Source organism: Chamaea fasciata, unplaced genomic scaffold (assembly GCF_029207755.1).
Source record: "Chamaea fasciata isolate MVZ Bird 193981 ecotype frontalis unplaced genomic scaffold, bChaFas1.0.hap1 SCAF_1, whole genome shotgun sequence".
NCBI classification, from domain to species: Eukaryota; Metazoa; Chordata; class Aves; order Passeriformes; family Sylviidae; genus Chamaea; species Chamaea fasciata.
This window is the reverse complement of record NW_027094086.1, coordinates 89,038,115-89,060,470: the sequence shown is the minus strand read 5'-3', so window position 1 is coordinate 89,060,470 and position 22,356 is coordinate 89,038,115. Positions and strand designations below refer to the sequence as shown.

Sequence of the window (22,356 nt, the reverse complement as noted above, 5' to 3'; positions counted from 1 at the left end):
CTGGGGAGGCCACAACTCGAGTGCTGAGCCCAGTTCGGGACCCTCAATTCAAGAACGATGCTGAGGTGCTGGAGTAGGGTCAGAGAAGGGCAACGGAGCTGGGGAAGGGTCTGGAGCACAAGCCCTGTGAGGAGCAGCTGAGGGAGCCGGGGATGTTCAGCCTGGAGAAAAGGGGGCTCAGGGGGGACCTTGTCACTCTCCACCACTGCCTGAAAGGAGGGTGTAGCCAGGTGGGAGTCAGCCTCCTCTCCCGAGTTTCAGGCTAGACATAAGGAAGAATTTCTACACAGAAAGGTTGTCTAAACATTGGAGTGGGCTGCCGAGGGAGGTGGTAGAGTCACTGTCCCTGGAAGTGTTTAAGGAAAGGCTGAACTTGGCACTCTGGTCTAGCTGACAAAGTGGTGTTTGGTCAAAGGTTGGACTCGATGGTCTCAAAGGTCTTTGCCAACCTGACTCTGTGACTCTAGCACTTCAAAATCTCGCAGCAGACAACTCAGGCACTTGATGGCCTCGTTCAAGTTTCTGCTCCTGGAAAGGAAGGGACCACGAGCTGAAGACTCCACTCCTGCTGCCAGCAGCTGCCCTGTCCCTGCAATCGCACAGAGGGGCTGGCGAAGTCCCAGAGATAAACATCACCAACAACTACAAAAGAGCCCTAACCCCAAATCAAAATCACACTACTAGTTTGATCCCACAGTTTTGGGGATACAGGTTGATTTTTGAGGCTTTCAGCAGCGAGAGGCACGTAGGTCCTTTGTCTGTTTTGAGGGGCGGGATATTTAGCACCCCGCACTTTGATAACACGCGCCTGAGCAAATCCTGCTTTTGCGAAATGCACTTCGCTTCCCAGATGTCTCTCCGAGTAACGCGTCCCTAGGAGCCACCGCGCACGGGGCAAAGCGCCGAGCACACCCATTGCAGCAAACAACGCGGGGCAGCCCTACCGCGCCATGCGGGCAGCCGGCTCTGAGGGACGGAAGCCCCCTGAGGGCAGAGGGATTGAGCTGAGGGGTGACCAGGAGCACAGGCGGGGGGGCGCGATGAAGGGGGTGAGCCCGAGCTGCCGCGGTACTCCCAAAGGAAAAGCCGCCAACACCGAAAGTCCCGGCACGGCCGCCCCAGTGCCCCGCCCGCCGCCGGGGCGGGGCGGGCCCGCGCATGCGCCGCACCCGCGCCGCGCTGCGGCCACGCCCACCTGCCCGAGGTGCCGGGGGGCGGCGGCGGGAGTCCGGCGCGGCCCGCGTTGCCGGGGTGCCTTGGTCCCGTGCCCAAATGTGCCCTTGTTTTTCCCTGAGACTGTGACGGAGGCCGGGAATTGAGCCCCGAGGTACGGCCGGGTTGGGGGGAGCCTCCGGCAGGGCCTGCGAGGGAAGGGTGCTCGGTCGGGGGCAGAGCGCGGTGGCTCCGCACCCCCGGGCCTGTGCGGCGCTGCTGCTTCACCTGCAGTGACACCTAATGATACCGTGAAAGGCGCTGTTGGGGCCGAAAATGCTGTAACTGTAGATAGGACGAGTTAATTGCACAGTTCTGTACAGCACACTTCCAATGAGCTGGCTGAGGATTTGTTTTCCCCCTTTTCCAGTTTATTGAAGACGGGTGTAAAGACTGGAGTATTGGTCGTTTGTCTAACACGAAAATACAAATCCTAAATTGTGAAGCAGGAAATAAGCTATCTTCCTCCTTTTACCACTGAGTAAATAAAATGTACTGCTGTTAGAGTGCTAGTTTAAAATTACTAAAATAGTATTCCTGACTAATAGGTCATGCTGTCATTTTTCAAATTATGTTTAATGCTCCTGTTCTGTGTTTCTCCTGTCATCTTTCCACAAGTGGTATGGGCTAGACTTGGTGTTTTGGGGTTTTTTTTCCTAAATTTTATTTTATTTTTGTTATTATTATTTTTCTAAATAGCACCTAATCCACCTTCTAAAAATTTGAAAATGTAAATGAAAATCTGGAAATTTTCAAAAGTAGTTGAGTGTCTGTCACATCTTAAGTCTCCTTTTAGACATGGCTGCAGTGTAAACAGTGGACTGCAGCGTAAACTCTGATCAGTGGACCCTTAAATGCACTGTACATGAGTGTCACAGTCATTTTCATAAGGCTAGTGCAGCACTGGAATGTGTTGCAAGTAATATTTATTTCTTTTTTCTCTGGTTTTGAAATAATATTTGGCCTATCTCAGAAAGCATTAATTCGGTCGTTTGCTGGTGTGTGTTTTGCTGTCTGGTCTTGGCCCTGATCCCACAAAGCACTAAAACCAGACATAATTTGTAACACAAGTAGGCCTATTGGATATACAAATTTAAATGTGTGAACTCTCTATAAAATTGTGGCCTTTGTTTATATCCGTAAGTGCATTGCTCCTGATGTGTACTTTGGTTCTGCAAGGAAAAGAATCATTAAACTATAAAAGCTTCTCAGTGCATCATTCACTGCTCTTTAGCCAAAATCAATTATTTTTCCTCCAAGTTTTGCTGCTGTCGCTGGATGTAAAAGTTAAGATTGTTCTTAGTCCTTTGAGTTAGGAAGCAGAACTTTCTCATGTTTGCAAGCCTGCAGAGCAGAGAGAATTCATAGTTAGAGGGTTGAACTGAGTTGAAATGTCATTTACAGTTCTTATGATACACAGAGCACTCACTGGAATTTACCTTTGCTTCCACTACAGGGATGAGACATTTGTTTGGTTTTAGTGCTGGAATAACAAGTCTGTGGCTGTTGCAGCAGTTGGTAACAACATGAGTATTTAATTCACATCTGCAACTTACGGACAAACCTACACACCCAGCCTTATTCTTCCTTGTCACCCCTGTGCCACTGAGGCCAGCACTGGCTTGTCCTTGCTTCTGATTACCCTGGCTGGTGAGTAAGAAACCTAATGATTTTACTTACCTGGACAATAGTTCTTCTACCTGAGTCGGGTTTTTGTAGCCACAGTTTTGTCAGACTTGTAACTGTATTTTTTAATATTGGTTTTGAAGTACAGGGTATGGTGTAAAATACTTAAATGTTTCTCCAGCAATTAAGAAAAAATTATTGAAAATTAGCATAATTTACTATGTGATTAATTTTTTAAAATTCCTGATTTTTGTTTGTAAAGTTGATATCTTTAGACCTTGTTTAGAATAAATTATGTTTATAATTGTTTATGTTAGTATGTGACAAAAAAAACCTTGGAAGATTTTAATACTCTGTAGGATTTATTAATACTGTAGTGACATAGGCAGTAAACTTATATCGGTATGCAAAATTACTTGACCTTAAAGCAGTAGGAATGTATTCTTGTAAGTCTTCAGAGGAATTCGTTGTTTCTCCAGTAGGGATCAGTCATGGCTGATGACTCTCAGAGGAACTTCCGCTCAGTGTATTATGAAAAGGTGGGGTTCCGTGGAGTTGAAGAAAAGAAGTCGCTGGAAATTCTGTTAAAGGATGACCGTTTGGGCAAGTGGATTTCGCTGTTTGCTGTTTCTTGGTGATGAGGGGCTGAGGAGGGATTAATAAGAAATGTTTACCTGCTGTGCTTAATACTTACTTAAGTTTTGCATCTTCTACCAATAATCCCTCAGTTAGTGCTAGCAGACCTTTGATTTTCAAAGATCTGGAAATCTGATTTTTAAAACCATTAAAGATTTTTCAGCTTGCTTGTTTCTTCTTTTTTCCTTCTCTCATTCTCTGTGCCCAAGAAACTGAAAGATTTTTAGGGAAAGCTATTTTAATCTGAGAATGCATAATTTCCTGCTGTCAATTTCATCTAACTTCAAAGCAATGAAGATGTTGCTGTTGGTCCCTGAGGAATGCCACATCTCTGACAGAACAGAAAGATAAATGTTGTCCCTCTAAAAAAGGCCTTAATTGTTTTGACAGTGACATGCTTTACAAAATGCCTATAAAAATGGTCCAGTTTCCCCCTGAAGAAACCTGGAGTAGTTTTACTGTAAGTCAGGCCAACGTGAAAACAGTGAAAGCATTTGTTGATAAAATGTTGATAAAAAAATACGTAATGAAAGAGGGAATTTCAGTCTGCAACTAAAGTTTGTCATACTTAGATGGGTCAGAGATGCAAACCTTTTTATAACCGTATTTAAATTTGTCCTGATTTTTTTTTCATTTCTTTACAGATATTGAGAAGCTTTGCACATTTAGTCAAAGGTTTCCTCTTCCATCCATGTATCGTATACTGGTGTGGAAAGTGCTTCTAGGTATGAAGTATAACATGGAATGTATAATGTAGGATAATGGAGGAAGGTGCAAATTTTTTTTTTTTTTTTTTTTGTCTTTAAAGAAGTAATGACGTGGATTATTCTGTACTACCTTGCCTGCTGATACTGAGCCTACTTTTGTATCCACCTCGGATGCACAATGGCGATTATAAAACAAGTTTCTGACAACTTTGCTGAAATGTGCCTAGGAGAGTGTGTTTCTGTATTTGACTCTGTAACATTATCCAAGTACATTTATGAAATGGGTTTGAAATGTAAGAATATGAGAAGTCATCGATATCTGATAAGGTATTCGGTTGTGCTCCTGAAATAACAGACAATTAACTTGAAGTAAAGTTGTGATTAATTTTAAACCAGGTGAAGCATGGGATGTGTGTTTATTCTAAAGAGAAGCTTTGCGTTCTGCAGAATATTGGTTTCTTATGGTTTTGCTTCTGGCTTTGAATTGTATTTGCCATTGAAGAAGATACAAGGCTGAAGACGAGTTAATGGTATCCCCAGAAACTTTAAAAACCATAAATAGATTCTATTTTCCTAGAAGTGCACTAGTCAGATGACAAAAAGTACTAATGACTTTGCACTAACTGGTCAAGTGTATTGGTGGACTAGATGCAAGATAATGTCCACTTGCAGACAGGAGGGGTTTAAAACATCTTTATTTTTAATTCATTTTTTCTCCCTCCATTTTTTTTTTATTTATTTTGAAAGTTCATATTCCTGGTTATGTGGACTTGTAAGCCTTTTTTTGGCAAAGGTAGTAAGTGAATAGTGCACAGAAGGGGCAAGATCTCATTACAAAACTTGAAGTTCTTGGCATTGAACTTAGAGAGTAGTCCTGCTTGATAAAAGGCTCTGCCATTAAAAAGATTATTGTACCCTGGGCACTAGTGAAGTAGTCAGCATTCTTTAAAATATTAGTAGTGGGGAATATAGCATAGGAGTTTTGGACAAGCAACTCAGTACAGAATCCTTCAGCCAACATTTTAAGAGCAAAATACATCTCTGCAAAGTTGTGGTTCATTGCAGAGCTGGGTCTTGGGCTGTTCTAGATAAAGGATCTGTGAATCATGGTAACACAAAACACCTTCTGAGTCAACTGCATGGAAAATTATATAGGTTCTTAAAGGTATTATGTATTTTAAACCCAGAGTGATTCATTTCACAGCATGAAGTTGTTTCAGGGGAGGTTTAGGTTTGATATCAGAATAAGGTTCTTCACCCAGAGGGTGGTTGGGCACTGGAACAGGCTTCCCGGGGAAGTGGTCACAGCACCAAGCCTGACAGAGTTCAAGAACTCTGCTCTCAAGCACATGGTGTGATTTTTTGCAGCGGTCTTGTGCAGGGCCAGGAGGGGGACTCAGTGGTCCTTGTGGATCCCTTCAAACTCGTGATATTCTGTGATTTCAAGTGTTTGTACTGTCTTTCTGTGATGTGCCTTGGGTGAACAGAGGTTCAGGGACTTTCCTTATGCTGCATTTCAGTGTTAACAGTTGTTAGAAAAACTGGTATGGAGAAGGACAGTGCAAAATATCTCTCCCTAAATGGTTGGAACCACAACCCAGTCCATTTCTGGTGGGAGGTGTTACGTGACCTCTAAATAATGTTAATAATTTAAGAAAAAGAAGTCTGTCCTGTCAGCAAAACTCTCTCAGACATGTACCAAGGCTTGCTGATGTCCTAGGTGATGTGGTGTGTCAGCAATGCCTCCGTTATCTTCCTGTTCAAGGATGACTTGTGATGGTTTCCAGGCACCCCTCTGTTGTTTCAGTTTTGCTTTGCCTGCCTAAGGTTGTCCTCTGTGTTTGAGGAGAGCAGTTGGCAGTATGTACATGCAGTTATGATGTCGACTCTCTTGTCATATCCTGAAAAATGTCTTGCTTTCTTCCAACTTTTGAAATGCACACCGGTTTGCAGCTGGAAAAGGAAAGATAATTTTCTGTCTGATGTGCTTGTTCCTCAATTGAGCCATTTCATGTTTTAACACTTGGCAGGAATATTTTTTTTTTCTTTAAATGAGAGGTTAAAGGGGCATGTAGCTTGTTTCAGAACTGACTTTTGAAGAGTACTTTGGTCTCATGGGTTTCTACATTGGGAAAAATTCTGCTCCACTGGTGATAGGGAAATGGCATTTTTTTGCCTAGGTGTATGTAGGTTTTTATTTCTGTTGAAGTTTGTGACAGTTTTGTTGTGAGCATCAGTGCATGGCAAGATTGAGTCTCGACTAAGGGGAAGGATTGAGTGAAATGGTAAGTATCTCTTCTGGAGATGCTGTGTAATTTTCTTTGCCTTTCTACTTAGATACTTTAAATTTTTTTTTCCTCCCAGGAAACTAGAAAAGATGTTTGTGTTGTGCTAAGAAAATAACAGATGTTACTTTGCAAGTGGAATTCTTAAGTTCTAATCTTTAGTCGATTCAACTGATTGATTTTGGTTTTTGAATGTCATTTTAGGGAGAATTAATCTCTGAAACAGTGACTAAAGACTTTTCTGGCAGTAAAGTTATTAATACTGTAGTATCTTTGCATTAGTTAATTGCATGTATATATTCTCTTTCATCTCAGAGAACGGTATAGAATTTGGGAAAATTAATAGCTAATGTATATAAAAATCATTCTACACTGGCTTTGTCTTCAAAATAAATGGAAGCTGGGCACAAATATACAGCTAGTACTGTACTGAAAACTAGATATATATAAAAAGTAACAAGTAGGACTCCTCCTTACAATTGCTTATTTTTTTCCTTTTAATTATTTTTAGGAATTATTCCTCCTCACCACGAATCTCACGCTTTGGTGATGAAGTACCGGCAGGAGCAGTACTGGGATGTTCACCACGCCCTGCGTGTGATTCGGTTTATCAATGATTCCACCCCACAAGTTGATGTTTTTCTCCGCATACATCAACTGGAGTCAGGAAAATTGCCTCGAAACGTGGCTTTTCCATTGGTCAGTGTCAGTTTTAACAGTCTTTTAAACACAACACTTTATTGAACTTGAAGCTGTAAACCAGTGAGAAACTGACCTGCAAGTCACCCCACAAATGCTTGTGGATAGAGCAAGTAGGATGAATAGAAAACAGAGAAGTGCTAGTATAAAATAAGGAGTTTTAGTCAAAGTGCTTTTATTCTTTTCCTTCCCCTAAGTACTTATGTAAGATTTTATGCTTTAAAATCTCTTTTGTGCCTGCTAGGTTTCAAGCCTTTTGTACTCCAGGGCACTTCAGTTCCTTTATAGCTCTGAAATGAAAATGACATCACCTCATTGCAGCTCATAAGTTCTTACGTGTCCTGGAACAAGGGTGATTCAGAGCCTGTAAAAGCAGTGATTTAATGCAAGTTGCATCAAATATTTAAATTATTTGTTTTTAAATATAGATTTTAGTGTACTGTCCTCCTTTTTTTTCTGTGTTGTGATGGTGAATTAGTAGTGTAATGATAAAAACAATGTGTGGGTCTTTTATTTCTCTGTGAAATAGGAGATGATGAAAAGAGCCACAGAACTTTCTAAGTGGATTTCATCCTGTAATTAATTTATCTGTGTTCACTCTAGCCCAGCTTAATTTGTAATTTTTATCTGTAATCACAAATTTTGACATAAGTACTTAAAGAAAAGATCAAAATGAAAACCAGTTCGTATGGAAAATTCAGTCCTATTTAGAACTGGAGGATTACCTGCAGCATTCTCTTGTCAGAGGAAGGGATGTTTTCATACCCTTACCATTTCCTAGGAATGTGGCCATCCTACCCTGCAAATTTCCAGTAGAGAAATTTCCTTGATCTTGGAATGTGATGCAGTGGGCTGAAAATCCTCCTTCTGGAGCAGTCACTGTCCCTTTAAACGTATGAGAGGTTACTCTTGATAGTAATGCAGGTGTTTTATTGTAGAGGCAGAGGGAGATAAAGAGACGTCAGATTGATCTAAATATTTTGAAATGTTTGAGTAACAAACGGAAGTTTGCTGAGTGTTTTGTGCATCCAAATGCAGAGAGTTCAGGTAGGGATATGTGTGTATTGCAGCAGTCTGTGTGGCAGAGACATATCCCGGTAGTATTTAAGACTCTCTATACACTGTAGGATGTTTTGGTTTTAAAAGCAAGACAAGTCTTACTTGCTCTGTTTCAATAGATAATTGTCATCACTGTGCAGCTGCTGCCTGATGTCTTGTTTAGGAACATCAGAACAGCTCTTTGTGTACGTTGATTCCTTTTTTTTTTTCTCCAAAAAGCAGAGAAGAGGAATATAAGAATAATTTAAATCAGAACAGTTCAATACTTCTGTGTAGTTCTCTGTTTTTCTCTTTGTTTTTCAGGAACCTGAAGATGAAGTGTTTCTTGCTATTGCTAAAGCAATGGAGGAAATGGTAGAGGATCCTATAGAATGCTATTGGCTTGTCAGTTGCTTTGTGAATCAGCTGAACAGCAAGCACAAAGATTCATTACAACAACTGGTAAGGAAATTTTTTTTTTTTTCCTTTTTGCAAGGAGAAGCAGTCATGGAAAGCATTAATACAGGGAGACAACTGGAGCATCAGAAGTGACACCCTTGGATTCTGTTCCAGCAGTTATTTTGAGAATAGGGGAGAAGTACTTTGTGCTGCCCTGTCTAATGTAACATTAGAAATTGTTTTTGTTTGCTACATGGTAATTTAAAATTAGCTTTTTTGTCTAAAGATTATATTGTATTTAGCTGAATTATATGTCTCACAAATTAGTCACTTAAGAATTTTCTTTAAACAATTAAAAATGTCAAAAGTGAAGAACATCTTGATGTATGTCTGCTACTTTTTAGGCTGCATCTCTGGCATTCATATCATTGGATGATAGACAAAGCACAGTTTTGCTTTATAAATGGGGCAGAGTACTCCATCTTCAGAAAAACAGTATGTTGCAATTCAAGTTATAATAAAAAGTGGAGTAGTTTTCTTTTAGCACTGATCATTTAAACTCTATCATAGAATATTAATTTTGAATTTCTGTCTTAACTGATTAATAAAATTAGATTGTAATGTGTACTTATCAAAATTACGAAAGCTCTTGTAATTCATCAAATAGCCTTAACAGATAAGAAGCTTTTAGTTAACAATATCCTCTGAGGTAAAAGTATTGAGTACATGTGCACCAGCAATTGCTGAATAGAAATTTGCTGTGGAAAATTATGCTTGCCCTTGTTAGTTCTTTTGGAACTAAAATATAATTTTTTAACCTACCTGTTTTTTCTCTGGGTGATACATTCAACTATACCAGTTCAAAGGAGAAAGGAATATTTTTAAAGTGTGTGTTCGTACAATATATAGAGTGCCAAGTGTCTCCCTCCCTGTTTTTTAAATTTTTTTTGTAATACAATTTATTTATTTTTTGTAATACAGTCAATGTATCAAGACTCAGTAGGTGAGAATATGGGCAAAGGAAGTGTTTTCTGCCTTTAACAGCTGAAATCCTTAGCAGTTTGCCTAACTATGACAAAGCATAAAGGTAGTCAAGAATTTATGAAAATGTGTATTGTTACATTAAAATTTAAACAAGATGAAAAAAATTATCCACAGGTTCATGCCTTAAATACTTAGGGTTTTTAAACAATAAATTGATGTCCAGCTTTTAATGGGTCGCACAGGGATTTGCTCTCAGAATTGATTTTTTGGGTTTTGCTGAATTGTGTGTAGATTTTTTTTTGATGTGTGCTAAGGCAATTGGGTTTGAAGTGAATGAAACTCAATTTTACTTGGAAGGTAGCAGTAATTAGGGCACGTTTAATCTCTGCATTGCCTTAAGCTCTGAAACACCACCTTGCACTAGGGAATACTGCAAATCTTGGAAGTTCTGCTAGTGGTCAGCAATTTAAGGAAGCTGAGGTTGGTTAAGTATATAATTAGTTAATTGCAAAAGTCAGTAACACCTGTATTTATGAACAACTGAAACAGTGAAGGTGCATTGTTTTAATATGTTATTTTGCACCAGTTGAATTTTTAAGACAGTGCTTGTCTTACATTGTGCAGTCACTATGAAGGTTTTCTGATGCGAGTTACCTAAAATTTTCTAATTCTTTCTCAGCCAAAAATTCTGGAGCAGTATTTGAACATTGAAGATAACAGACTACTCATGCATCTGAGGGCTTGTGCTGCAATGAGCAAACTTCCCTATGACCTTTGGTTTAAAAAGTGTTTTGCAGGATGTTTACCTGAGTCCAGTTTACAGAGGCAAGTTCTTTTTCTTTTCTTTCTCTTTGTAACTGCATAGCATTTTCAGCATTCTGTCATCACTAGCAGACAAAGAGCTTTCCATAAGTTATCTGTAAGATGATGGTGTTAACTTTATTGCTAACTTGGAAATGATAAAATTGGATTTAATTCCCCTTGTTACTGATGCAAGACAATCAATCTCTGTGTGATTGTTTCAGCCACTGAAAGTAAAAGGAATGGAGCTAAATATAACAGCTGATTCTGTTGACACTTAGTGCCTCCTAGGGTGTAGGACTCCAAACCCTCTGTCAGTATTACACAGCTGAATGGTAGTCAGTTTTTGGGTTTTTTGACAAAAATCTGTACTTAGGGAGTTATTGTAATATTGTATTAGTGTTAGAGGAAAAGGATTTTGGGAATGTGTACAGGTTTTGGCTGGGATAGAGTGGGATTTCTTCAGAGCAGCTGGTATGGGGCTGTGTTTGGAACACAGGGATGCTTTAGTTCCTGCAGAGCAGCGCTTACACAGCATCATTCTCACCATTCTCATCATCCTCACCAGCAAGGAGGCTGGGGTTGCACAAGAACATGGCTGAACATGGCTGGGGGGGGGGGGGGGAACAAAGCCAGGTCAGCTGACTCCAGCTGACCCAAGGGATGTCCCATTCCATGTGAAGCCATGCTCAGCAGTTAAGCTGAGGAGGAGGTTGGCAGGTGGGAGCACTTGCTGGGGGCTTGCTGGCCATCAGTTGGGGAGGTGGGAAACTGTTGCATCACTTGTCTCAGGTTTTATTTTCGTCTCTTTGTTATGTTTTTCTTCTCTTCCTTACAATTTTTTGGAAATTACTACTTCTTTTTAATTATGAAACCTTTTTTCTCCACCCACAAATTTGTTTCTTATTTCAACTCTTCCAGTTCTTCCCCCATCCAACTGGTGGAGGTAATAAGGGAGTGGCTGTCTGCTGCTCAGTTGCTGGCTGGGATTTAACCATGACAGAATGTTTATTTTAAAAAGTACTAGGGCAAGTTGAATATTACAAAGTTACTGAAATAGTGGATTATATCAGGATTCTACAGTTAGAAATAGGTTGTTGAGCTTTTAAATGGGAAAAATTGTTGTGCATGACACTTCACTGAAGGGCTTTTGAAATGAAGCTGGTATGATTTCTCTAATTCTGCTGCCTGAGAACTCTTGGAAAGCAGGAAATTCAAGTTCAACGTAGAGAGACATCTTTCTGCATTAATAAGAGGTGCTGATAGCTGAACAGGATGTGGCACAGAGAAAACAACTGTGTCATTTTCAGCTGTATGAAAACTTTGAGAAGTAACAATGTTTAAGGGAAGGTTTAGTTCGAGGGAATCACAAGACTTCAGTGACTAGAATAGGAACCTAGCATGGAAACGGTGCTTTGTAAATTGCTTAATAGAAAATGCTTTTATTGTGGTAAAGTTGGTCATAATCTGAATAGTGGATGCAGTGTTTGTTTATCTGGGACTTCATGTTCCGTGGAGGAAAGTGGAAAACAGCTGTTCTAAAAAGATGTTTTATTTACCCTTAAAAGAATAAGAAGATTTTAGGGAACAAGCTGTAAGATTAGAAATCACACTCTCTGCTCTTGTTGGACCATGGTCTTTGAGGTTCTCTAGGTTTTGTTGTTGCCAAGGATTATGTTTGAGAGAAAAAAACATTTTGTGAAGGATTGAGACCTTTAGGTGCAACGTGGTGATTGTTACATGGCAAGTTCTTTTCATCAAGCACCTATAAAGCTCCAAAATAGTCTTGTCTGCGTAGTGATTGTGTGTGATGTGGTGGTTGAAAGCTTTTACTACTTCTGTGACTGCAGAAATTATGTAAGCATGCATAGTATAGTATGTTTGTTACAGTTGAGAGCTCATGAGATGCAATTTTGCTACTGGGTCTTATGGCTGTGGACAAGAGCTGAGAGAGGAATTTGTATCAGAGCAGATTTGCTCTTGGAAAATGATTTTTTTTTTTTAAATTTCTGTTGAAAATTGAAAATTTAATGGAGCTGTGTCATCCTGATGGTGTAAAAGGAGAAATCTAGATGAAGAATTTTCATTTCATGTTTTATCTTGCCAGAATATTTGGTTTCAAGTGTCTATCATTTTGAATCAGTTTCATTTATATGAAACATTTTGTCTAATCAGTATACATCTTTAACATTCCCATATACTGTTTTACCTTACGGAAATAGAATATTTTGATTACCTGGAATTTTTAATACTTTTTTCCCCCTGGAAAAGGTCAAAATACTGGCTTTTTGTATTACTCTGGAGTAAAAACAAATTTCAGTGTTGGTACTGATGATGGCAGAACAATCCCTTTTCCAAACGGTTCTTGTGGGAACATGATGAAAGTGCACTTTTTCTTGGCAGTTTAGGTTTGTGAATTATTCAGTTGTAATCATAATGGCCTTATTCACTGAGGAAATAACATACTTCATGGGTAGTATGTGACATGGGTAGTATGTGACAGATTAACTTAATTAATGCTTGGAGATTCAGTTTGGATTAGGATCTAGAAGACCCAATGCTTATCTGAAATGCATCCAAATGTCAGTGTTGAAACTGCGAGGTTTGAAGGTCTCCAGTTCTGTGAATTTTACTTACTTTCTTGTCAAGTGAGAGATTATCTGAACAGTCTTTCATGATTTATTTCCACTTAGCACTGCATTTCTTAGAGAGGCTGCTTGCTTTCTATGAACTGTAGTTGTCTCTGCTGAGCAGATAAATCGAAATTTCATGTCTTTGTTTGTTTGTTTTTTTTTTCTCTAAGGCATACAAGACTTGTACATGCTGTGCAGAAATTTTACCTGGTAATGGTGAGATGAAGGTGCACAATATCAGTACCTGACAGGCATTGCCACTCAGTATAAATACTGTTTTATGGCACACTTCAAATTATACCACAGGTAAAATTTATGCATCAGTTTAATTTAGGTGGGGTTGGAAAATACATACAGACAGGTTTCATGTGGAAACTTTTGCTTTGAGCTTATGCAGTGTCTAATACACTTGGCATATTATGTGATGAGCTTCTTAGCAAACTTCTGGAATGTGTCTCATTGGTAAAAGGAAGGAGCAGAGTGGCCATTTCAAAGACTCTGTATCCCACCTGGAATATAGACAGGGTGCTTCCTGAAATATGAACCAGCCTGTAGCAGAGGTTTGAGAAGCACAGAAAGGTGTGCTTACTTCTGAGACAGGGAGAGAACTGGATCACACCTTTGTTTTCATACTCATCATTGCCCTGTTTGTTGGATTTGTGCAGCAGCCTATCTGCTCATCTGTTTGGTAAGCCCAGGTGTGGAAAGCTTTCCAATGGTGCTGGGAGGGCCCTCAGCTGGAGATCCCTGCTCTTAAACCGTAGGGTCCTGTTAGTGGCTTCAGCTCTACAGGCAAAATGGCACTTTGGCTGCCAGTTGAATCTGGCACTGCCAGCCCAGATGATCCAGCAGAAGCAGTGCAGCTTTGCAGTTGTAATTGTGAATGAGCCCCGCATTTTTTACAGCCTGATGATGCCACTGACATCTCAGGCCCCTGCCTAATGTTGTTTGTACTCTGCACTGAAGGCTTGGCATGGGCTGGGTGGTGTCAGGTTATTAGTCTCTCGTGACTTGCTGCTGGCAAAGTATTTGATCATTCTCCTGAAATCTTAAGAGTTTCAAACTGGCACTATCTTACGTATGAATGTAATTCTGTAGTTTTACGTCTGTGATCTCCATGCCCTGCAGAAATTACATTTAGTTGAAAAAATGTAAGTAATTCGTTAATAGAAACAATAGAAATACGGAAAATGCCCCAATTTTATTCTGGAGCAGGAGGGCGTAAGAATTTATATGTGGGCTGCTAGTACAGAGAAACTTAATTCAGTTTGCCTTTGTCTCACTAAGCTGCTTCCCAGGTCTGCAAATGGATGGGCACAAGATCATGATAGATTCGGGTGAGATTTGTGTGAGCCTCATCGTGTCCCTCCATGCCCAGTTACCTCTGGAAAGATACCCAGAAGTGCAGTCAGAGGAGAAAGCATTTGTTCTTTTTAGATCTCTCTTCCCTGCATGGTTGGAGGACCAGAACCAGGAAATAAGGTTGAGTGTGTTTACCCTGCAGCGTAGGGAAAAACTGTGCAGTTAATGGTAATAGATCAGAAAAAGAAGAGCAGCAGTGCTGTGATGCCTCTTGTGTGTTATTGCACTGTAATGGTGCAGGAACCTCAGAGAGTGCCTGGAGAATGGCATCCCTTCACACACAGGTGCACACAGAGTGAGTGGTATCTTGTCTATAGAAGAAGCTCAGTGAAAAGTAAATGGTTTAATTTACGTAATCCTTGGCATGCTCTTTGCCTTTATAGCTTCCTATTTCTTTTTATTTTGCCTTGTGGTTGTCAATACGGCTTCACTGTTCAAGAAACACCTGCAAGAGTGTTCCTGTGGTTAATTGAACAGCTGTATTTCACAGGGGATGATAGTCATACAAAACATAGTGAATTTAATTCAGAATATGTATTTCTTTTTCTGCATTCCTGAGTAGGGCTGTAGGCAGAGTTTCATGATGTTTCTCTTATGCTTTCTCCCTCTTCAGGAGTATCAAAGAACAGGTAAAAGTTGCCGTCTCTAGCTGTAAAGTTGACCTTAAATGATTGGTATAAGAAAAGTGAAAGCAGGACACCCATTACCATCAGTAGATACACAATATATAAAGATAGCTCTATTGGAATAGGATCATCAGAAAATGCATTTCCTTGAAACTGCTGTAGTTTTTTTCCACTTTTGACAGTTTATGTTGTTGTTCCTGGCTCTGCTGGTACAAACAAGGTGCTGACTGTTGATCACAACATTGCACAATCATTCCTGATTACTGTCACTGGTGGAGTTGTACTGAGAGTAACAGTAGCTGGAAATGTTAAGGGAAAAATACTGCGGCAGACACAGCTGGTTAGTGCTGACATCTCACTTTTCTGTGCACCATCTTCCAAAATTCGTTAAGACACTGGTGATTTAGATACTGCATCTGTTTTGCCATTGTTGAAACATTTGTTCTGGAATCAGACTAAATAATGCAGGAAAACAATAGAGTGTTCTGAGCATAGCATGTAACCTAATGTTATTATAGAGACTAAAGTCAGAAGAATTGGAAGCAGAATAATGAAAGAAGACTGGGTATTTTATAATAGGATTAGTGACTTCGTTTTCAAATTAACAGGAGCTTTAATATGAACTTCAAAATTTATTTCCTGTTTTTGAGATCTGCTGTTCTCTGTAATTGTCACTCATATTTCCAATTCTGATGTACATGAAACACATAGGGAAGTTTTTCTTGTGTTCTAAACAGATGTGTTTGTGAAGGCAAATGTAGAAGTAAACAGGGATGACCTGTACAGTGTGGAACAGAACAGTTGTCTCAGTTTTCTCATACCCTTGCTTAAAGCTTCCTAGACCTGACTTCAACAGCAAAGTAATATTTGCAGTGATAAGTTGTTCTGGGATGCTTGAACCACAGATGAAGCAGTAAGATTTTGATCTTGCATTGTATGTTGTTCCTTTCCCTCTGGGGATTATACTAATTGTTTAATCATAGCAAGACAGGGAATCAAAACTAAATTTTGCAAAGGGGAGAGAAATTGGCTGTGTGTTTTTCTTTTTTTCTTATCTGTCCGTGTGGGTTTTTTGTTTCCTTCTACTTTCAGAATAGTCCTGAGGATCTTACACATTTTTTTCTTCTCCTTTCTTTGTTATAAGTTTAAATCTAGTTCTGTGATTGAATCTGTGCCTGTTGCCTCAGATCCCTTCACTGGGCATGATTGGAAAGTGCCTGGCTCCACTGTTTTTGCAGTCTCCCTTCCAGTACTTGTTTTCATTGATGAAATTGCCCAGATCCCTCTCTGCTCCAAGCTGAGCAGTCCAAGCTCTATCACCTTTCCTCATAGGAGTCCCTTCATCATCTTAATGGCTCTTGGCTGGGCTCTCCCCTCTTAATTCCTTGACTAAAAGTGTTATCCTACACTTCATTTCAGCTGTCAAAGTTCGTGTCGTGCCTGCATTGTGCTCTCCTGCCACTCTGGGCTGAAGGGCAAATTCTTCTGAGAGGTCATACAAAAATTGAGTTGTCCCTGGAAGGAGCTCACACATAGATCCAAATTTGTAGATGGGCTGCAGAAGATGTTTTTCAGTTGGTGTTACTATATTCAGAAATTATGGAGGATAGTGTGTGATCTTTGTTCCCCCATGTTTTTATTTGGAAGGAGAAATACTTTGAACAAGTGCCCAGAAGGAGCAAGAACAGTAACCCTCAGAAACTCCTTCTGACACAGCTCTTAAAATTCAAGAACTAAAAATAATGTGAGCCCATAAAAGCTGCCATCTGACAGATGGTTTCACACTGTTCCCGAGTCTATTGAGCTGGGCCTGAGAGAGAGCTGCTGGATGAAGGATGATTTCAAATTGTTGCAGGCTGCTCTGGTAGTGATGATCCATTTTAATATTCATCAAGTTCTGTTGCTGAAGCCTTTGGACACCTGCTCTTCAGGTTTTCATAAAACTGTGAGGTCCAGGTACGGTTTCACATGAGAGCTAGGAGTGCTTAGGTATTTCTGAGAGAGTCTCTGCACAGTGGGATGGATTGGAAGACTTACTAGTTGTTCCTTGTGCCTAATTTAAACATCATGGGCTATATATCCTGCTGATAAGGTCACATTTGTATGTCATACAGCAATGACCTGGAATATTTACCTGCTTGAGATGCAGTAGTTCAGTATTACATTCCTTTGAATTTTTAGCAGAGTATCTTTAGATACTCTTTAGAAGAGTATCTTTATTAGGCATGCTAATGAAGTTAATTTTTTTTTTTTTTTTTTTTTTTTTCACTAGGAAAAATTCTTGTCTTTACCACACACTCTGGTAGCTGTGTAGTCCAGTAGAGTGGTTGTTACAGTCCAGGCTATTAAGCCAAGATTTGGTTTTTGTACTTGAGTTTGTAAACACTTCAATTTCTAAACAGCAGCACACCATATCAGTACATACCAATTACTGCTTGCCTCCCCTCTGCTCTGTACAGATTGAGGAGTTGATAAAAAGTCTTCTATTTATTCTGACCCAAATAATTCAGTACATTGCTGTTCTTCAGAAAAATAATCTGGATAGAGATGGTTGTACAAAGGCTGTTCTAGCAGAGAAATAAGCAGGTAAACACTGCAATAATATTTAGTGATTCCTTTTCACTTTCTTGCAGAGTTTGGGACAAAGTTATAAGTGGATCCTGCAAGATTCTAGTGTTTGTTGCTGTGGAGATATTATTAACCTTTAAAATGAAGATAATAGCACTGAATTCTGCAGAAAAGATCACACAGTTTTTGGAAAATGTAAGTACTCTAATTATGCTTTGCATTATCTTTTATACCTTATAACTGTTTCAGCCTGAATTGCTTGCCTGCTGCAGATGTACCAAAAGATATTATTACATTACTGTGAACAGTGTAGCAGTGCCAAGGTGAAGGGAGAATGCTCAGCAATGAGAATAATAACTTCTTCTATCAGGAGTTAAGGCTTCCATAGAATGAAGTGATTTTTAGGCTTGGGGAATGTATTGTCTATATTTGTACAGAATTAACATTCCTTGTGATACCAAAGGGTTTTTCTGTGAAAGTAAGTGCAGGTCAGGTTAGGTTAATTTTTCCGGAGGCTTCTTAGAAGGGTTGGTTTCTGGCACCTTTTTTGGTGTCTTGCCTGAGTGCAAATCTGTAGACTCTGGGTGTGTTTTCTGTTGATGTGAGGATGGGATCATGAACCTGACCCTGAACCTCCCTGACCCTGAGTTGTAAGGAGCCATGTCAGCAGGGCTGTAGGGTCCCAGTGTAACCCAGGTGAGTTTTAGGAGATACAGTTTGTGGTCATGGATAGGCACTGTGAGTCATGCCTGGTGTCAGGGATGTGTGAAGTGTGAGATGCCTGGCTGCTTATCAGCATTTTGGAAATAAAAGCTTTTTCTCCAAAACTTGGATGTAATATGGTGTGAGCAGGAGTGAGGGATGGTGTGATGGGAGGACAGGGAGATGGGATTCTAGTTTTGTTTTCTTTTTTATAAAGAGATAAAATCTGAACTGGAAATTTAGAATCTTTATTTTAAATGAAACAGTCCCAGTGGAGCGCTCTGAGCACGCACCTGGCCCCGATCTTTTGCAGATTCCTCAGGACAACACCGACGCCATTGTCAGCAAAGCCGTGGATCTGTGGCGCACACACTGCGGGACTCCGGCACACTCCGTCTGAGGTCTGAGAACTCCCTTGGCTTGTGACAGCTCAGGAGAAGAAAAAAGACTTTTGAAAAGACACTTTACCACCCTTCCCCCATCCTAGTGTGATGTTCTTTATTAACCCTTTTGTGTAAAGATGCTATTAAAGCATGGTGACAAATATGTAAATATTTTTCAATAAATACAGATGGAATGAAGATACTTAGTGGTGGGGTGATGATGCCTGAAGTGTTACTTCTTCATCCAGCTACAGTATTTTGATTGCACAGTGTGCTCTCTTGCTTTTGCAGAAATAAACCTAACTCTTGAAGCAAGGTAAATAGATTTACTTGTAATTTAAAAATGTTTCAGTATGCCATCTTCTACTTGATATAACTAGTTACTGCTTGGAGGTGTTTATACGGTGAATTTACTGAATGTCAACCTGCTGGGTGGTGAGCAAGCATGCTTTTGTTAGAAATGTAATTGTACTCTTCTAACACTGCAAATTTTCAGATAAATGAAGCCTCCCAAATCTGAGGTACAGGACATCACAATGACCAGGGGTGGCGTCCTTTTCTGAAGTGTTTTAAAATACTTTCTTTTTATCTGCCAGACCGCTCTCTGTGGCTGTATCTCCTTTGTTCTTCGTGGAAGATACTCTAGAGAAGTGTGCAGGTATGGAGAAAATCAGTGGCATGAGCCAATATAGTTCAGAATTACGGCCCAATAATACCAATGCCTCTGCTGAGTGTTTGGCTCAAGGCTGTTGTAATTTGATTCTTGTTTGGTTTAGATTTCAAAATTAATTCAATGCAGAAATGTAATTCATGATATAAGTAAAAGTAGGGTGATTAGCCATAGATAGAGATTTGCTGGGCAACTGATCTTTTTCTTGTAAAAGTGTCAAATTCTATTTGTACCTCTTGCATAAACCAGGGAATTGTACATAACAATATGTTGCTTAGCTGTTATTTGACTCAAATTGGTGCTCAGTGTGCCAAGTGCCAAGGATGCTCATTGCACTTGAGAGCGTGTTTAGCTTGCACTCGGTGTTGTTAAGACTTGAAATGCTTTAGGAACTTTTGTTTTAAGCTGGGTCAAGTTTACCTTGCAGCACATTAAGTGGGGAAGCCTGAGACTGGGCTGGGGTTACCCCTAAAATCCTGGGGAGATTATCTCTGCTGGATGCTGAGACCTTACTGATGGCATTGCTGGAATGCCCAAGTTCAGCCAGGTCAGGAAAAGCGTGTTTGTGTCTGCTTTGAAATCCATTGTTGTGCCCGTGCTGTGGTGTAATCCATGGAGTTCACTTTGGATGGGTGTTTGTTTTCCTAGTGCAGGCACAGGAGCTGGGTTAGGTGCACAGAGAAGACACAGGTTCTGTTAACAACAGCCCTGCATTCTGTAACATGCAGTGCACAAGGGTTTCAAATAATGGCCACGGGCGCAGTCTGAGAGACTGCCCGTTTGGAGGATCCCCCCCAGGCTGCACAGTCAACTCACACAGCCTCAAAGGTGCGGGTGCGTTACTGGGGCCTTTACACGGCACATTACTCGGTCATTTAAAAACAAGCAGCAATGACACTGAGGGTGTTCAGCTGTTTCAGTCCTGAAAGGGAATCAATAACTCATATTCTGTAAAGGGAGGTGCACTGAATCAGGATTAGAAATGCCAGTCAGTGTTACTGCTTCCAGGCTTGCCAATGAGTGTTCCTCCAATTACTGTTTGACTGAAGGCTCCAGAAGGTTTTTTGTTTGTTTGTTTGTTTGTTTGTTTGTTTTTTAAATTTAAAGAAGCCTTTCTCTATCAGTAAGCAGGCCTGGAGCTGCACAGAAGGGAGAGATCAACTTTTACAGAACCACAGAAAGGCTAAAGTTTGCGGAGACCACTGGTTGCCCAGGACCAAGCATGTCCATGTGGCTTCTGACTGTCTCCAAGGAGAGGGAGTCTAACACCTCTTTGGGCAACGTGTACTTGATAAACCTCACAGTAAAAAACCCTTTGTGTTTCCACATAAACAACAGCAATTTTCCTTAAATGTCCCATTTTATGTGGGAGGGATCCCCAAATGCTGCTCCACTGCAATGTCCAGCTGAAATTTGAGTGTAGCTTTTTCAGTTCTGTGTACCAAGAAGGATCAGGAGTGTTTCTTTAATGCAGAGGTCATTATTTATTGTGGGCTATGCTGAAGAAGGGGAGCTCTCAAGAGAGTACATGGTGGTTTAATGCCATGCTTCCTTCACCACTGATGAGAGGCATTTGTGTGTCTCATAATTGGATCCATTCACAAACTTAAGCTGTGGATTTATGAAGGAATCAGTTGATGCAGAAGATTCCTGAATTCCCAATAGACTGGAAGTATGAATCTGGCTCACTTAAGCTCAGTTAATTTTTGGTGCTTGCTCAGTTGCTCATACACCCAGTGGAACATAAAGCTTTAGCTCAGAGCCCTGCTTCCCAAGGGAGCAGAATGGCAAAATGGGATCTCCCATCGTCCCCAGCCTGTGACGGTCAGGGGAAGGTTGAGGCAGGGTACTTCTAAAGTCTCCGCCTGGAGCAGAGTCCACTGTTAGGGAAGCCTGGCTCTGTCCCTCCAGACATTGTCACCAGCCTGGGGTTGGTGGTGAGCATTCTTGCACCTTTTGAACTAAACCAGTGCAGTAGTTGTGCTGTCCAACTTGGCATTTCCAATGGGAAGTCCGAGTTTGGTCATTATCTACCATGGACTAGTAGTTCCTAACACAGAGTCTTTTGATGGTGCACATAGTTGAGCCTCCCACTGAAATCCTGGGCTAAGTAGGGTGAGGAAGGGGTTATCTTTGCTATTTTTTTTCTGTTGACCTCTGTGTCATCCAGCAGGAACGTAAGAAGTTACCTGATGTTCATTTTTCCTGAGAAGCTTGAAAATTAGGTATTTTTTCTTTATCTACATAATTTCTCCCTGACTGGCTGAGTATGTAACTGCTTGCTGCATACTTGCTTGTTCATTTAGATCCCAACAAGTGTTGGGTTGTTGTTTTTGTTTTTCCTTTATGCTTTTTTTCCCCACAAACAGCATTGAAGCATTCACTTTGGACAGTGAAAGCTCTCCCCCCCAAGCTTCACCCTGCCAAATACCTTCATGGGCTTTGCAAACAAGAAAAATAAGCTTAATTTGATCCAGGTCTCCCCTCAAGCCATGCTTTCTCTCCAGAGAGGTTTAGAGCGGTGCCACATGTCTGTGCTCTCCCGTGCTGCACGCACCAGTTCTTTTCCAGCTGATGTCCAAATGTGATGGAAACTCTAGATAAGCAAAATAATGCCAGATGTCAGAGGATGATGCTTGAAAAGTGATGAGTGGTTTGGATTTTATTAAGGGAAATGCATGGAAAGAAAAGCAGGAGAGCATGGAGGCAAAAGTAGCTGAAATACAGTAATGCAAAGGCTCATAAAATAACGGTCATACAGAGCAGAGTTTTGTGGACAGGAGATCAACTGACATCTCCACATGGGACAGCTTCAGCCAGAGATGTCCTTCTGAATGCCACAGCTTCTGTGGCACAAATTTACCTAAAAGCCAAGCTTTTGTTCACTCTGCTACTCAGGGAAGAATTCTGTAAGCAGCTTTGTACCATTGGAAGGCACTGCCAGCCTGTGTGGCCTGAGGGTGCTGTTGCACTGCCTGCACCTTGCCCTGAGAGCTGCAGCAGAAGCTCCCCCTGCTCAGGAGCA

At 40.6% G+C, this 22,356-nt stretch overlaps 1 protein-coding gene across 5 annotated transcripts; it reads left to right on the top strand.

Annotated features, from left to right (window-relative positions):
• Positions 1 to 1,196: 1,196 nt before the first annotated feature.
• Positions 1,197 to 18,976, top strand: TBC1D7 (TBC1 domain family member 7). 5 transcript variants are annotated; one of them, XM_066188387.1, is made up of 9 exons: positions 1,197 to 1,327; positions 2,669 to 2,862; positions 3,321 to 3,441; positions 4,119 to 4,199; positions 6,978 to 7,165; positions 8,501 to 8,665; positions 10,266 to 10,411; positions 17,642 to 17,771; positions 18,545 to 18,976. In XM_066188387.1, exons 3-9 carry the CDS (start codon positions 3,330 to 3,332, stop codon positions 18,683 to 18,685), a joined length of 963 nt encoding a protein of 320 aa, XP_066044484.1. In that variant the 5' UTR covers positions 1,197 to 1,327; positions 2,669 to 2,862; positions 3,321 to 3,329; the 3' UTR covers positions 18,686 to 18,976. The 5 variants fall into 5 exon arrangements, with proteins under 5 accessions (XP_066044484.1, XP_066044512.1, XP_066044494.1 ...); XM_066188415.1 differs by having other exon boundaries at positions 3,318 to 3,441; positions 8,528 to 8,665; positions 18,592 to 18,976; XM_066188397.1 differs by having other exon boundaries at positions 3,318 to 3,441; positions 8,528 to 8,665.
• The last annotated feature ends 3,380 nt before the right edge of the window (positions 18,977 to 22,356 follow it).